At 32.5% G+C, this 16943-nt stretch overlaps 1 protein-coding gene across 1 annotated transcript in view; it reads left to right on the top strand.

Annotated features, from left to right (window-relative positions):
• LOC149791741 (uncharacterized) overlaps positions 1–16943 on the top strand; it is an 83308-nt gene that overhangs the window by 36213 nt on the left and 30152 nt on the right. Inside the window, exons 15-23 of the mRNA XM_089970241.1 lie at positions 230–352; positions 911–1039; positions 1469–1600; positions 1943–2059; positions 4863–5120; positions 5726–5854; positions 12213–12338; positions 14054–14179; positions 16490–16618. Of these exons, the coding sequence (XP_089826367.1) occupies positions 230–352; positions 911–1039; positions 1469–1600; positions 1943–2059; positions 4863–5120; positions 5726–5854; positions 12213–12338; positions 14054–14179; positions 16490–16618 (1269 nt within the window). The remainder of the gene's footprint in view (positions 1–229; positions 353–910; positions 1040–1468; positions 1601–1942; positions 2060–4862; positions 5121–5725; positions 5855–12212; positions 12339–14053; positions 14180–16489; positions 16619–16943) is intronic.

The raw sequence follows: 16943 nt of genomic DNA on the forward strand, positions 1-16943 counted from the left end.
ACAATACATCGAGATTGCCTGATAATGTTAAAAAAATATTACTAATCGTTTAAAAATAGATTCACTAACCTACACCACCATGTAGAAAACCTAATAATTAGAACGACAATTACAGTTCACAAACACACAAGGGAACATACAATCAAATAAGGATTTATATACGATTATCATCTAATGATTTAAACTGATATTTGCATGTCTTCAATTTGGAATACATGCTTCGTTTCAGATATTGACGAATGCAATTCATCGTCAAAGATGTGTAACCATATATGCATGAATACAGATGGAAGTTTCTTGTGCAAATGTCAGAATGGCTACCGACTCGGCATAGATCAGCGAACTTGCGAAGGTAATGTCTAAAATCGTTTCATTTCATTTAGCGGAATAATACACAAATGATATAAAATAAATTTAACAATAAATATGTAAGAAAAATGTTACAAAGTCATCATAAATAAATAACGGTGGCTAAGATACAATTAGTAGTTGGTTCGTTTGTCCCACACTAGAGGCGTTCCACGCAAAAGTATTCAGGATTAACCGGCAATGTATTCTGCAATATTATTGTTTGTGACATGTGGAGTGTGAAAATACGCTGAGTTCCTAGCAGTTATCCAACATTGAATTAATTTATCTAATAGTAAGAAACTCGATCGCAACCATACGACGACAACCTCTTATTTAAATGAGAAGACATCTTAATGCAAAATAAAACCAAAGATAGAATATAGCATCTGATCAAATCATGTGTTCTACAATTTTTGTATAATCTAATTCAAGTAATATACTCTTATGTACAAAATCATTGGATGTATTTTGTATATGCAAAATGATCGGATGTAGTATACATATACAAACGCATAGGGTGTATTGTACTAGGTGAGTATGAACATATTTTCTTATTTAGACATTGACGAATGCGAGGAAGGTGAGAACAATTGTGATCAAAATTGCACGAATGATTTCGGCAATTATACTTGCGGATGTTTTGATGGTTTTGAATACAATGCCACGCTGAAAACCTGCATACAGACAGGTAAACATCTAAACTTAATCTTATTATCAGCATTATTTTATTGTTGCTATTATTATTGTTCTTAGTTGTGATGTTCTTGTTGTTTTCGTCTACTTGCTGCCAATGCTATTTATTGTAAATGTTCTAGTCCAATACATTTGTTAAGAAATATAAGTTGGTAACAATAATGAATAGATCTCAGCTCTTACTACATACACATATTCGTCTCAAGATTTTTTCAATGAAAATATTTGTTTTAACCATACGTAGTGCACAATAGTTTCTTATCATGTGAGATTTTCAATGTGATGGCCAATATCGGTACAAAAAGCTGAAGAAAATATGCACCAGGTCCTTCCTTTCCAAAGGTACTTGGACCGTTAAAGAAAAATATATCTTTATCCAAAAGAGATTTTAAAAATAGTGCAATGATTCATTATTCCTCTTCAGAAAAGCTGGATGTTTGCGAGAAATCGTCAATAAATTGTAGTCAAACTGCGGGATGCTCATCCTTTAATAGAACAGCTAAATGTTTCTGTGAAAAGGGTTTCCAACTTATATCGGAAGGTACTAAATGTGAAGGTACGTCCAAAGGATCAACGGTTAATACTTAAATGAATAAAACGCCAATAAAAGCGTAAAGTTATCCAGGCCCTTAAGCAAGACATTTACAGTTCACGAATGTGCCATTATAACTCATTGTAAATCAGTTTTCAATTCGTGAACGCTCTAATTGACTTTCATAGTTTTATACAATTATGCGTACATAAGTTCAGAATAAAAATCTAAGATGGAACATAACAGTCATCGTTTGAACATAGTAGACGTCGTTTCATGAACTTGACATATAAGAGAAGGCAGCTTGAAATTATGATATTTTCTATTTGTTCCCATTCTACTATTTTACTTCCTTAAATCTTACAGATATCAACGAATGCATCTCGAATCAGTGCTCACAGCAATGTAGCAATTTTAACGGAGGATTCAGCTGTCATTGTTATCAAGGATATGCATTAGAAAAGGATAAGCGCACTTGTGTAGGTCCGTATATAAACATTCTGTCGTAGTTTCCTATGCTGACAAGCTCTTGAAGAACATATTATATTGCACAAATACATGGCATTGATGTTAATATCCATACAGTTTTCGCAATAGCTACAACTCATTAAATGCACACTGCAGGTAAATATTTTCATCTAAGCGATAATGTAAGAAAACTGTTTTCCGTTTGCACACTGTTGTTATTAAATACCTTATAAGCCTATAACCGTACGTTTGAAATAATATTAACTACTAGGGGTTAATTCTCTTGCAAATTATGAATGGAAAAATATATAGTTTGTCAAGGGCACTTACGGACTAAAATGTAAGCTTAACTGACTTAGCTCGCAGAAGATGCTTCCTAACATGAGTCCTTGAAAATTTACTTTAGTATGGCAAATCTAAAGCATTGAAAGCGTCACACTTATCGTACTTAATCGTCACTGCTGGATTCTGTCGAACAATTTCACCAAACACCATTTACAAAATGTGGTTATAAAGTTTCACCTAAATGAGTGTATGTACAATGTGTAACAAAAATGTACAAAGGAAGCAGTACGAGTCGTCAGGTTTCAGTTGATGTTTCCAAAAGCTTCACTAATCAGAGAAACAAACCATACAAATATTAATAATCCGTTCCCTGTATATGTTCATAATAAAAACAAGCAATACGCAAGCACAATAAGTGTATATGTTTTTAAAACATACAAGTAACTACTATCAGGCAAAACTAATACAACAATTCAGTTGAAGCTAGTGATACTTCAGTTGAAGCTAGTGACCTGTGCACAGATTACAAGGCTACTTACCTCATTTTTTCTCCTGAATATTCTGCACAATGACCACAATTCTTGAATGTGTTCAATTTGTTTCTATTTAGATAAACGAGCTGGCCATCTAATGCGAAACCATATTAACCCTTTGTTTCAGTATTTTGTTAAGTCTTGTATAGAGTGTCAACATTAAGTGTTTTTATATATGTATTGATGTGTACGAGATCTTTTTTAATGTGATCCCAGTCTTTGGCGACGACTGAAAATCTATTTCAGTAACTGATGATAACGGCTGTGATATTACTATAGTTCCTGTTTTGGATGCATAACGCCCTTTTTCATCACATGATATGCTATAGATGGCCGCCAATATATCTGGCGGAGGAAAAAAATGCTGAAAAAAGAACCAATGGCCACGGGAAGCTACTGGCAAAAGTTTCCATACCCTTCCGGCATAACCGAAGTCTCAGACCCACGCGAACAGTAGCGAGATGCCATTGATCTTTAAAGGCAAGCCCCATAAACCACTCGGCCCCCCCCCCCTCGGGACAACTGGATATGATATTTGCATCTACATGTATTATCTTCTTTCACCTTAAGATATGCTACACATCATTACATCATGCATTATCTTAAAAATCATTTAAGATCTTTGAATCTTCCATACTAAAGTCCGTTGTTTTAATTCTTTCTGTTAGATGGTTCAATACATTTTGCTTTCGTAAGGTTGTCATACGTTATGTAGAGAGATTGCCCTTGTACCATTCCTAATTCCATATGTACGCTCTTTGGACTCGCCCTCACAAAAACATCTGTCATCTAGATTAAAAAGTGTATTGAAGAATCTTTTCGTCCAAAGGTTTTATAACGTGGCAACAATGGGGGCTTATCTGTATACGGTTACTCGTGGTCGGAATTTTGCCCTATGCAAAATCAATGTTGTTGGAAGCATTTGGCTAATACGAGCAACAGTGGTTATTCTCTACACCATGTGTTACGATGCTTGGTCTTAAACTGTGTTACTAAAAGGACGATAACTCAATATATTAAATAAAATTCAACAAAATATGTTTGTACTAAGTTTCAAAGGGAACATTTAATAGATACAATATTGTAAATTAAATCCTAAATAATCCTAAATGTCCTATCACAAGTCGAAAAGGTTAGAATGTTTTAAATTAATTACAATAATCTTGGCAATCTTGATGTTAAACGATTACGCAATCCAGATTGTTTTTGAATGAATTCTCAAAAATCCAATGTTGTCTTTTAGTCCAACAGGTCAATGAGCACATTGTGATGCCAATGAATAATTTAAATTAATAATTTATATTGATCTAAATCTTAAAAAGATATAAATATAGATTTATAACGATTGATATGAAACGAGAATGGATAACGTGTTTATCAGGTTCCCAATATGTGCAAATACCCCATGATGTACAACGCAATAAATTGTTCTGGAAAATAAACATTTTCGATGTTAAATTCCGCTAACGCTTTAATTCAAATTCTAGAAAACATCTTGTTAAGACTTTAACACGACAAAACGTCCGATAGGCAAAACTGTTTTCATAACTTTCAATCATGATCATGACAAACGGCAAATTCACTTCATTAAAAATATACATGACAAAATACACTATGGATGTTCCATGAATGTTCAACTACATTACCCAACACACCATAACTTTACAATTAGCATGTATTTCTATGTCTCATATTATCAAACAAAGATCGAAATATTATAGAATAAACATACGTTAGAACTTGTTTATTATGACTATATGTTAATAACAACCACTGACAAGAACTGATGTTTCACTGCAAGTTACTTTCTTTTTCCGAATTTGTTCACGCCCCTCTTGACTTACTTGCGACACTTAGTGGCCTAATACTAGTGACATATCATTTATAATTTACGTACGTTTTATTTTTACTGGCATAGTTTGAACTTATTCATTTATGAGTTAAAACATATTTATTTATTTATTTAATCCTATGCACTGTGCACATCGTTGGAATTTCAGAATGCAAATATCCACAATACGGCAAGAACTGTACACAAACCTGTCAATGTGGTAAACATGGTCTAGAATGCAATCATATAAAGGGTTGTATTTGTGATTATGGCTGGAGAGGAATAAATTGCGACACAGATATCGATGAATGTTCTGAAAATCCTGACCGTTGTGGCAACCCGTACGAAGTTTGTGAAAATTTCCCGGGATCGTTCACTTGCCAATGCAAGGCTGGTTTTGGAAGGAGTGATGACGGAAAATGTCACGGTTGGTTTTAGACTGATACGTAAAAACAAGAAATTGAAAACACTACAAACAAAAGATCATCTATTATTTTTGCTATCACCCTTAGCAGTATGAATTTAACAAATCTCAGGATAAGTATAGTAGTAGCAGTAGGAATGTTGTTGCATTAGCTTTCTGCTGCATTTCTTGATACTGGTGTGACCGTAAAATGTTTTCAAACTGGTATATTTGTGTAATATAAGCTGCCATAGCATATAGCATCAGTTAAAAATGTTTAATAGTTCTCATAACATTTCAATAAATGACTTTACTCTATCATATTTTACCGTTATGTAATAAGATGAACTATCTTTCAAGTAACTGGATTACGCTTATTTTCGATTTCTCACTTTGGTTCTTTTCAGATCAAGTTTCTAGTTTTTTTAGTTTTTAAAAAAATAACAATTTGCTCAATACTATCTAGAACAACTTACAAGCTGTCTATGCATTTAAAAAAAAACAAAGAGAAAAATAACTAGGCGTTAATACCTCTACATTTGTAAAGATATGCGTTACATATAGCAAACATTCCTGAGTGAGAATTCGTGTTTTATTGTTAGAGATATACATAATTTCATACATTCCAGATATCGACGAGTGTTCCAGCCCACAGCTTAATAAATGTTCACAACTTTGTGTCAACAATCCAGGTGGTTTCACGTGCAACTGTCAGGGAGGATACATAATAAATCCCAACAATGCGTACGAATGCATTGGTAATGTTTGTTTCGGTTTTTAAACTTTACATACTCTGTAAGACGCTTTACAAATACCATTTATGTCATGCTAACCTGACTAAAAAATTGTTATGTTACGTGTTCAGGCTCGAATAAACAGTAACAGAGAAAGAGTGGAAACAACACGATTTTTAAAATTTAACAAATACTTATTTTTCCTGGACAATTCTGTAAGAATGAAAAAAGGAGAAGAACTTACGGTTTCATGAATCAAATCGAAAGATAATCTAAGCAATATCCACGAATTAAATTAAAAATGTCCTAGTAATACATGTTCCAATAATTTCAAGTTAAAATCCTGATGGAAAATCCAGGATGGATGACGATGACGTATGCTGTAGTCAGAACTGTGCTTTTCTTAAGTTCCTTGTAGAAATACAAACAATGGCACTCCGTTATTGGAAATCCAAATTAAACTTGTTAACAATGTCTTACTAAAATATGTGTGAATACTCTTCAAATATTTCCAGCGACTAAAGAATTAATCCTTTCGAAATCCAAATGATCTGAAGATAATTAACTCAAAATCTAGCAACAACAAAGAAACACAACTTGATACCAAGTGTAAAAGCAACAAAACTGAGATCCTCTCTCGAGAAAACAAAGGTTATATTGTATCATATGACGCAGTTTCGAAATTTCCCCTTGTTGCGAAATCAGAATGGGGTCGTCAAGTGATCGTGTTTATATAACGTACACATAATATGGCCTAGATTATAAAAATTGATTGTATTTCCAGAATTAAAAAAAGTGTTTACATTTTAACCCACGTAGTCCCATCATACTTTGACAACAACCAAACGTTTCAAAATGAAATAGAACTTTGTTTACTAATTTTGAATCAATGTAAGCTTCCATGCAGACATCTGGTGTTTATGAAAAGAATGATTCACCTCAACCAATTTTCTGATAAAATATGTTCTCCAGTAAATAAAATTACATTACAATAGCATGTAAGAAAAAAATTAAAAATAAAACTAACAAACAAACAATTAAATTTAAAATAAATATATACTAAATCAGATATACGTAACACCTTCCCCTATAAAAACAAAGATTTTTATTGATAAAGCTTTCCTTTTACCATAGATTAATTATACACGAGTTTTAAGAAAACAATAATAAGTACTTTTATGAATTATAAATAGCGTACATGAAATAATATATTTCCATACACGGGAAATTCTGAGATAGCTTCGACCATAACATCTATATGTTTAACCTGTCCATGTACCACAATAAATGAATTGTCCTAACATGTATCTGTGAGTATGTCAAAGAATTTCCGAATCGTTGCTAAAAAAATTTCCAGATGTCGTTGTAGATGATGACATCACCAATATAAGTATCACAATTGTCTAGACCAGAGGTAATCATATTCATGAGGCGTTGAAATGTACTTGGCAACCCTTTCATCCCAAGCGGCGTTACTTTATATTGGTCGAGTCCATCTGGGATTACGAATGCCGAAAATTAATTTGCTCTTTCCGGTAGTGAAATCTGCCAAAATGGTTTCATAAGGTCAAATTTGGTGACATACTTGGCATTCCCAATCTTATCAATACAGTCATCGATTTTTGGTAGTGGGAATGAATCTGTTTTGTTACACTATTCACCTTCCTATAATCAGTACAAGGAAAGTTTATCTGGTCTTGGAACAAGTATGCATGCTGAACTCCAGTCAATTTTACTGGGCTCTATAAAATCATACTCCAGTAATTACTGAATTTCCTTTTTCAAGTATTCCTGTTTGAAATGTTTCATCCTGTACGGTTGTTGTTTGACAGGTTTGGAATTTACAATTTCAACGTCATAGAAAATGTTGTTTGTCCTTGAAGGACCATCTGAAAATAAGTTCTCTGATTCAAATAATAACTGCTGAAGTTCATTTCTTTCTTGCTTTTGCAAATGTGAACGTTTCTGGTCCAGATCATTCATAATTTCTGAATTCCGAAGATTTGTCAATTCAATGTCAGTAAAATCGGATGATATTTCGTCACTTAAATCTTCACTGAGTGGGACAGGTACAACTAAATTAATTGCATGTTTAACTTGGCTATCTCTTTCAATATAATGGTAATCCTATACTTAATTTAGATCTCAGAATCACTAATATTATAACTTAACTTATTCATTTAATTTTTAAATTTGTAAGATCCGTAATATCTAATCTGAAGAAAAATCTGAAGAATGAGAAGAGAAATAACAGAACTCCGTTATTACAAAACTCAAACGTTCTCTCTATTTTAGTCTGTCAAACCATAAATGCACTTCTGACGTAAATTGCTGAATGCCAGATTCAAGAAATCTAGGCTGGAGAGTTCCAGATCTAACATTTGACTTTGAACTAGATTGGTTAGAGTTAGAAAGGCTAAATTGAGTAAAAGACTATGTGAAAGCTTTTACTACTATTTTAGATTTCATATTCCTTAAGGGAATTGCCTCTGGAAACCTTGTTGACGCACACATAATGGTTAACATGTATTGGTTACCTGACTTGGGACCAACGCAATCTTCTATAATTCTATTGAGTGGTTTGTCAAAGGCAGAAATAGGTTGCAGATGAGCTGTGGGAATTTTCTCTGATTTGGTTTTCCTACCATTTTACAAGTATGACCAGATCTTCAGTATTTGGAAACACCACTTTTGATTTGTGGCCAAAAGAAGTGAGTTAAGATCTTGTGATAAGTTGTATTGATACCTAAATGACAAGCCAATGGAGCTTCATAGGCCGAACTAAGTATTACTTGTCTGTAAGGTTTCGGAACTACAATTTGATAGTTCATTGAACATTCGTCATCAGCAGGTACATCGGGAGGTCACCTTTTCTCATAAGTATTCCATTTTGAATGAAATAACAGACTTCAGTAGCTTCAAGTTCACTAATGGCCTTCTGAAACAAACAGGAGATCTCATGATCTTTTTCCTGTTCGACGACAAGTGATTGTCGTGTATCACCCTGATTAGAATAAAGAGAATGAGTCGTTAAAAGAGTATCACTGTGATCAATACCTTCTGATTGATCCAAACAAGGAGTGAAAGTGACCTCATAAAAAACCTGACCAGTACATGTGTCAGCTAAATGAATGATTTCATTGTCAACATCATTGTCAAGAGCTTTCTTTACCATAGCTCTGGTAACTGCACAAACTGTAAATACATCATGGGATTCTTTTTCAATTCGATCGACTTTCTGATCCAAGCAAGGCTTGTCAGTTCCAAGTGGATTAACCACAACCTTGTCTCCAGCTAGGTCATTACCTAGTAATAAATGAATGCCCTCAACGGGTAAAACAGATACCATTTCGACTGTCAATGGTCCTGAAACTAAGTCTGATGACAAAATTATACAATGGAGAGGAACATCAACAAAGCCGCACTCTAATCCCTGAATAAGAACACTCTCACTAGAAGAAGACTTCTCAGAAAAAGGCAAAGTACCCGACAAAAAAAGACTCTGAGAAGCTCCTCTGTCCCTTACAATTTAATAGGGATAGCATTGGTCGAATCAACCAAGAGTGATATAGAACCTTTCGATATGAATGGATCATATTTCTCCATATTGAAATCAGACTGGGGTTTGTTAGACCCAACAAATGTATTGCTTTCAATACATGACTGTGACCTTGACGTTTAGAAATAACAGCATTTGGAATATATCTGTCTTGATTCTAATGCCTATTTTTCAATTTGTAGCAGTCAGAAATAACGTGTCCTTTTTTCTTGCAATAGCTACACGTAGGAAGATGATTTTCAATCAAGCTTCTCTGAAGTTCGATTTTTATATGTTGTGCTAGTTTGGGTTTTAGATGGGCTTGTATTAGGCTGAAATACTTTTTTTTGCCAAAAGACTGTTGAATAGAAGTCTTATTTACAAAAGGAACATTACGAGTTAAAGAATACTCATTGGCAACACGAGTAGCTTTTTCCATGGTTTCAAACTGATGCTCATCAAGATAATACTTAGAGTCACTACGGACACAGTTTTGGAAATCTTGAAGTCATACAAGTTGTTTGAGACTCTCATAATCTCACTCAACATTCTTGGCTAAGCACCATCTATTAAATAATTGCTCTTTTTCTCTAGCAAATTCGACATGAGTTTGTCCAGCTTCCTGTCTATAGTTTCTGAATTTTTGCCGATAAGCTTCAGGGACTAACTCATAACCCCTTAGGATGCATTCTTTAACCACATCATAGTCACCACTTTGGTGAACGAACAGTTAATTATATATGTCACTAGCCTTACCAGTGAGTACACATTGTAAAAACTGAATCCAATGCTCCCTTGGCCATTTTAAATTTTCAGCAACATTTTAAAAACGAATACGATATTTGTCTACTTTCCTTTTCTGAAAGGGGGCACTAACCTAATGTTCTTTGCAAGATCAAAACTTAAATTTGAAATTGAAGTATGAATGTGTTTTTCACATGCCAGTTCCATTTCATTCATTTTACATTCATATTCCCTTTCTTTCTTTCTTTCTTCCTTATCTAATTGCATTTGGTTGTCGGGTAACTGCAATTGTTTTTCTTGTAGCTGCATTTGTCTTTCTTTCTCTTTTTCTTCTGCTTCCAAATGCATTTTTTCTTTCTCTCTTTCCCGTCTCTCTCTCTCACCTCTTTCTCATATTGTAATTACATTTTTTTTTCTTGTAATTGCGATTGTTCTTTTTCTTGCTCCAATTTTGTTTGTTTTTTATATTTCTCTAATTGTAACTGCATTTGTTTTTCTCATTCTCCTTTCTTAAGCTCCAGCTTCCTCAACTCCAATTCCAGCTTGTCTTTTGATTCTAATTAAACTTGTAAAAAATGTATTTCCAAAATCTGTGTGAGTACTCTTCAAATATTTCCAGAGAATAAAGAATTAGTCCTTTTGAAATCCAATTGATCTGAAGATAATTAACTCAAAATCTGGCAAAGACAAAGAAAAACAACTTGATACCAAGTGTAAAAGCCCGAAAACTGAGATCTCTCTCTCTCTCTCGAAAACAAAGGTTATATTGTATAATGAGACCTAGTTTCGAAATTCTCCCAAGTAGCAAAATCAGAAGTAGGGTTCGTCACGTGATCGTGTTTATATCACGTACACAGAATATGGCCTTGATTAGACCAATGATTGTATTCCCAGAATAACAAAAAGTGTTTACTTCTTAACCCATGTAGTCCAATCATGACCTTGACAACAACCAATCATTTTAAAATAAAATAGAACTTTGTTTACTAATTTTGAATTAAGGTCATCCTCTAGGCCAACACGTGATATTTATGAAAAGAATGGTTCAGGTCAACCGATTGTCTGAAAAATTATCTTCTCCAGTGAATAAATTTACATTACAATAGCATGTAAGAAAAATATAAAATATTGAAACTGACAAACAACCAATTAAAATAAAAATAAATATACATTAAATCATATATATGTAACAATTATAACAACTATATAGGCCTGAAAAGTTTCATTAAAAGGAGCAATGTCCGTATATTACACCGATGTTTTTGAAGTAAACAAAAACTAAGCTAGTAATTCTAAATATTTATATCAGGTCCTTTTTGCTGTATGAATGCTAATAATATCAATCATGTATTATAGAGGTCTGATTGTTTTAAACGTTTTAAGGCTCGCGAATGCAATATCACAGTCAACAAATTTAGAGGACTTGTACGCAACCTTAGTATATTTTGAGAGCAAAATTTCACTTGAGATTGTTTCCTGTGCTTACAAATAATACATATTATTTTGGTTTCCCTAACCTTCAATCCAGTCGTATATCACTTTCAGCGAATATGTCCTTTTTGTGATTCTTTTTTTAAGAGTCTTTGCAAAGAAGACATCATTAAAATATAGATACACTTCTTTCTGAAATGCCTTAATATTTATTCGTTGATCAAAATGAAATAATGTTGTCAAGATTTATGTAGTATTAACCTTTATTTGATTAATAGTAAGCCATCTTTCTTGTACACCATTTGATACGCGAATTTCTGTTCATGTGCCAAGAAGGTCCTAATAGGCTTCATTTTTACAACTGATGAGACAGATTAGCAAAATTAATTATGATAAATTAGTTACATATGTGATTTCGCTTCATATGAGATTATCATAAGATAATAAAAAGGAATTTGCTACTGTGGTTGTTGTTTTGGACTTACATTTCGTATTATACTGTATTGCATATTGACACAACATGCTTGAAAAGATCGGAAATAGTATGGTGCGATTCCAACGTAACAGGAAATATGATAAAATGCAATAACAAATAATCTTATGCGATACGATGCAATTTAATTTCTAATATGAAAATATCAGATTTTTAAATCTCCTTATTCACAACAGATGTGAATGAATGTGAAATGGGCACGTCAGGATGTAAACATATATGTGAAAATGTTCCTGGACAATTTAATTGTTACTGCCATTACGGATACAGGCTACTAACGGACAGAAGGACATGCGTCAAAGGTAAATCTTCGCACAAGCTCAAGCTCTCTCTGCCTCTGTCCTCTTCCTCCTCCTCCTCTCTCTCTCTCTCTCATTTGTGTATTATATGACAGATACATATGAACCTTTATTCTAATATATTCATCATATTAATGTTACGGTAAGGTGTGTCTCATGATGCTAGTGACGATAATGATATAGTCAGCACGGACACCTGATGATATTACATTTCGCTGTATATCATGGTTGTTATTAATATCAAGATTACAATACAATAAAAAACACAATCATACCATATGCATTTGATGGCCAATAAAAAATGAACCAATATATTGTCCCAAAAGAAGTTTATATATGCTTCATTTCCAAAGATAAAGTTAACTTGCTCTCATAATTAAAGATGAAATTAATTATAGATAAAACAAACATAACATGACATATGCTTATGTTTTTAACTTATTTTGTCAAACCACCGATAAACGTAATTCGAACAGAAAATATATTAGGTTAGGCAGCTTATGTACGTAAGTTCAGTACTAGATTCTGTGTTTGGGATACATGGTAGCAAAACGGCATTCAAAATATATACTTTATTTACGTTTTCGAGTTACGTTGTCATTTGGTTGCGTTGTCTGCCTTGAGAAAGGGATTTGTAGATATCGTAAGTGATACTGGCTCATTTTCTTGTGACGTTCTGCAGCGTGTCATTTATTTTACAAATATTTTTTTATTCTCATTCGTATTAGGTATATATCTTAGTCGATATATGAAATTTTCCCGGCAAATGGAACTCCTGAAAATACCACATTTTGTATATCACATTATACAAAACACCAGTGTCACTACACTCCAGCTTCACCTTCATAGGCATGGGTCAAAATGACGAAACATGTCTGTATATCTTACTAACCATCTATAATCATATCACAGGCTTTCAGTCCTTTTGGAATGGAGTGTGTGTTGTGTTCCCCGAGTGTACGCACGCACATACGGATTATCTGGACACACAGATGCAATTAAGGTCATATAGTTTGTAATGCTAACGTTTCGTCAAATGACTGTTTTCTCTTGCTAAGACCGGCAAATTATGTTTAAATCATTCTCTGAACGACATAAACAAAGTGTTTTAAAGGAAACACATATATTTTATGTAGCACTGCTTGTGTTTTGAGAATGGTTTTCTTGTAGATACTCACAGTGAAATATGGCAGGGTGAAATATCCCGTATAACATCCAGTAGTACCTGGTCAGAGACAGAGATAAGAAACGAATGGTATTAGGTTAAAACTTTCTATTGAGTACAATTTGCCAATATGTTCGCTTCCTGAAAAGAGTTATTTTTCCATGTGGTTAATATGATCCAATCAGTGATCTTCATTTATTTAATGTGGTTACTTAAAATACAGCACAAAAGCGCAGCTCATAAAAAATAATTAAGCGACGCCTATGTCCGTGAGATAATGCTTCGAGAAACTATGAATATTCATGGATTAATTTTGATAATGCATATTGTGTCCTAGATTGCTTTGTTAAGCAAACACATCTGAAATATTAAAAAATCCACAAGTAAAGGCTGTAGCCATATGTACGTGGAACATATGGAGTGGAATATTAATCGATGATCAATACCATGAACTATAATCTATTAGGTAAAAGTAACCTGAAAGTTGGCATATTCAGAACAGAAGACAATAATACCTACGTCACACTAATGCATTTACGTTCTTTTATTATAGACCGAAATATATGTTCCGTGTTGGGGAATGTTACATGTAGCCACATCTGCTTAGTCGAAAATAAGAAGCTAAAATGTGAATGCGAGAATGGATATACTCTAGACGCAGATAACCGAACATGCAAAGGTACATAAATTAAATATGGTCGGAATATATTTTCGCCATAAAAACTCATTATATCTATCTATCTATCTATCTGTATATCTATCTATCTATCTATCTATCTATCTATCTATCTATCTATCTATCTATATATATATATATATATATATATATATATATATATATATATATATATATATATATATATATATATATATATATATATATATCTATATCTATCTATCTATCTATCTATCTATATATATATATATATATATATATATATATATATATATATATATATATATATATATATATATATATATATATATATATATATATATATATATCTATCTATCTATATATATATATATATATTTACCACATCCATTAACAAGAACATGGCATTTAAAGTGTTGGAATAAAGCAGATTGATATACCAATACTATTGTTATATCAAATCGTGATCCTTCCATAGCGCAATAATACGAATATATAAACATTCTTTCAATTGCAGGCTTATAGATTAATGATGAATTTCTACACATACATTAATCATAAATGGCAAATGCAAAAAGTGATAAAAAGTATTAATAGTCCTTGTTTTCTAAATTAAAAAAGGTACACAATTTCATCGGATACCTTTCCCTTTTATATCCCTTCTCCGCTCTCGTGCGTAAGGGACAAAATAAGCAAACATCTGGAGTGGGAGATAAAAACATATTGCGCTGGACGAAAACATTAAAATCAAAGTTGTACCAAGTAACCTACAGTAATCGGCTTCATCCTAACGGTACGTCTATGCTTTCCTCGGGATCTATCTACCGTGTTCATACTATTAATAACAAATAGTTCCAAAAGCCAGTCGACACTAAGTCTATATGTTAAATGTGTCGGTTACGAGGCAAACATACTGACAAAGTTGTGTACTTAAGGCTTTCTTGTTGTTGTTTCTTAAAACTATTTTAATGATCTAAACATCGATTATTACTTATTAAATAATGTCCAATTTGGTCGCACCTCACCCCCCCCCCCGGAGATTTTTGCCTGTGTTATACGAGGATGTCTCTGGACCTATGAATGAGGGTAAAGTTTTGTCAAACCGTCCAAATGAGAGAGAGAGAGATAATTTATATTCATTTAAAAATGTTAATTAAAGCAGAATAATGACTTAGATTAAATATCAACATATTAAAATGTTTTAATAACCTCTTGTTGGCTCGTCATTTCGCTTTGTTTCTTTTCCACGCGAATTTCAATACGCCAGTAAGCGAATGTCTGGCTGTTCAGGTTTAGTGTACAAGAGGCTAACGATGTTTTAATTCGCTACATTCTTCATAAAAAAACATATTTCATGTTTAAATCATGCGTGTGTCTTATATTGATTTGATAAATGTGAATAAAAATAGAAACTAAAAAAGAAAAAGTCAATTTATGAATTTGCAAATGTAATTGTGAACAACAAGAAACATCGTAGAACTACATTTTGTTGCTGACACACTCGCATGGATGTGAGGAGTTCATTCACTCGGTCAATACACAGTTGTCCGAAGCATATCGTAACTCCATTCGAAGTGCAAATATATGTATTTGTATGAGATATAAAGAAAATATATATATAGCATATACGCTGTATCAGTAATATAACAATCGCTGTATAAATTGTTAATTAAAGGGAAACTCGGCGAGCCTCATTTCTTTTCATTGAACAATTTATCTATCTATCTATCTATCTATCTATATATATATATATATATATATATATATATATATATATATATATATATATATATATATATATATATATATATATATATATATATATATTGGTTAAACATTCAAAGTTGTCAACATATTGAGGAATTTCTAGGCATAAGACTAATATTCTACATTCAGATAGACGTACACGTGTTTATTTTCATTGACAATGATCTGAATATTTATTTTATAATCATAGTTATGAATTATATTGTTTACAAGTTGAATGACACTGTTCACGTACTCCATTAGCTTGTAGACAATGATCAAATACAAAATGCACATAGTCATTGAAAACAGCCAACAAATAATACAAATTAAATATTCATTCGACCTTCCAATAATATAGATTTAATGCCATCATGATTTGACCAGTGTGTACAAATGCAGCAAATATTCACATAACTACCTGACCGGCCGATTATATATATATATATATATATATATATATATATATATATATATATATATATATATATATATATATATATATATATATATAGCATTCATTCTTATTTTTATTTTCTGTTTCGTTAAATAGTAAATTTTACTTTTTTCTATATTTTATAAACCAAGACATAAATGAATGCTTGCCGAGTATTAACAAATGCAGTCAGCCACAAAATTGTTTGAACTTGAATGGCAGTTTCTCGTGCTTTTGTGATGAGGGATACTGGCTTGACAACGATGGAATCACGTGTCAAGGTAAACTAATACCTAGTGACTTTCCAGTTATTAGAGGTGCGTGTTTCAAATCTGATTGATACAATAAACAATTGTTTCAAAGACCGTTTATTTACTAATATGTTACCTCCAGTAGTGTAAAGTGCACGGATTAGGACAAAAGGAACGCACACATTTCAGGCATCGAAAAGTACGTTAGACGAAGCTTATCACATTCCTAACAAAATATGTATAATATGTATCAATAAACGTATAGACCCTTTGGCAATTAGGAACCTTACAAGCTTAGCAATTTAAATTTACCATATCGTTTCTGCGCTTAAGCACACGGTTTGTGCTAAAATAA

This window comes from Sinohyriopsis cumingii, chromosome 9 (assembly GCF_028554795.1).
Source record: "Sinohyriopsis cumingii isolate HCF-2022 chromosome 9, ASM2855479v2, whole genome shotgun sequence".
Classification (NCBI taxonomy): domain Eukaryota; kingdom Metazoa; phylum Mollusca; class Bivalvia; order Unionida; family Unionidae; genus Sinohyriopsis; species Sinohyriopsis cumingii.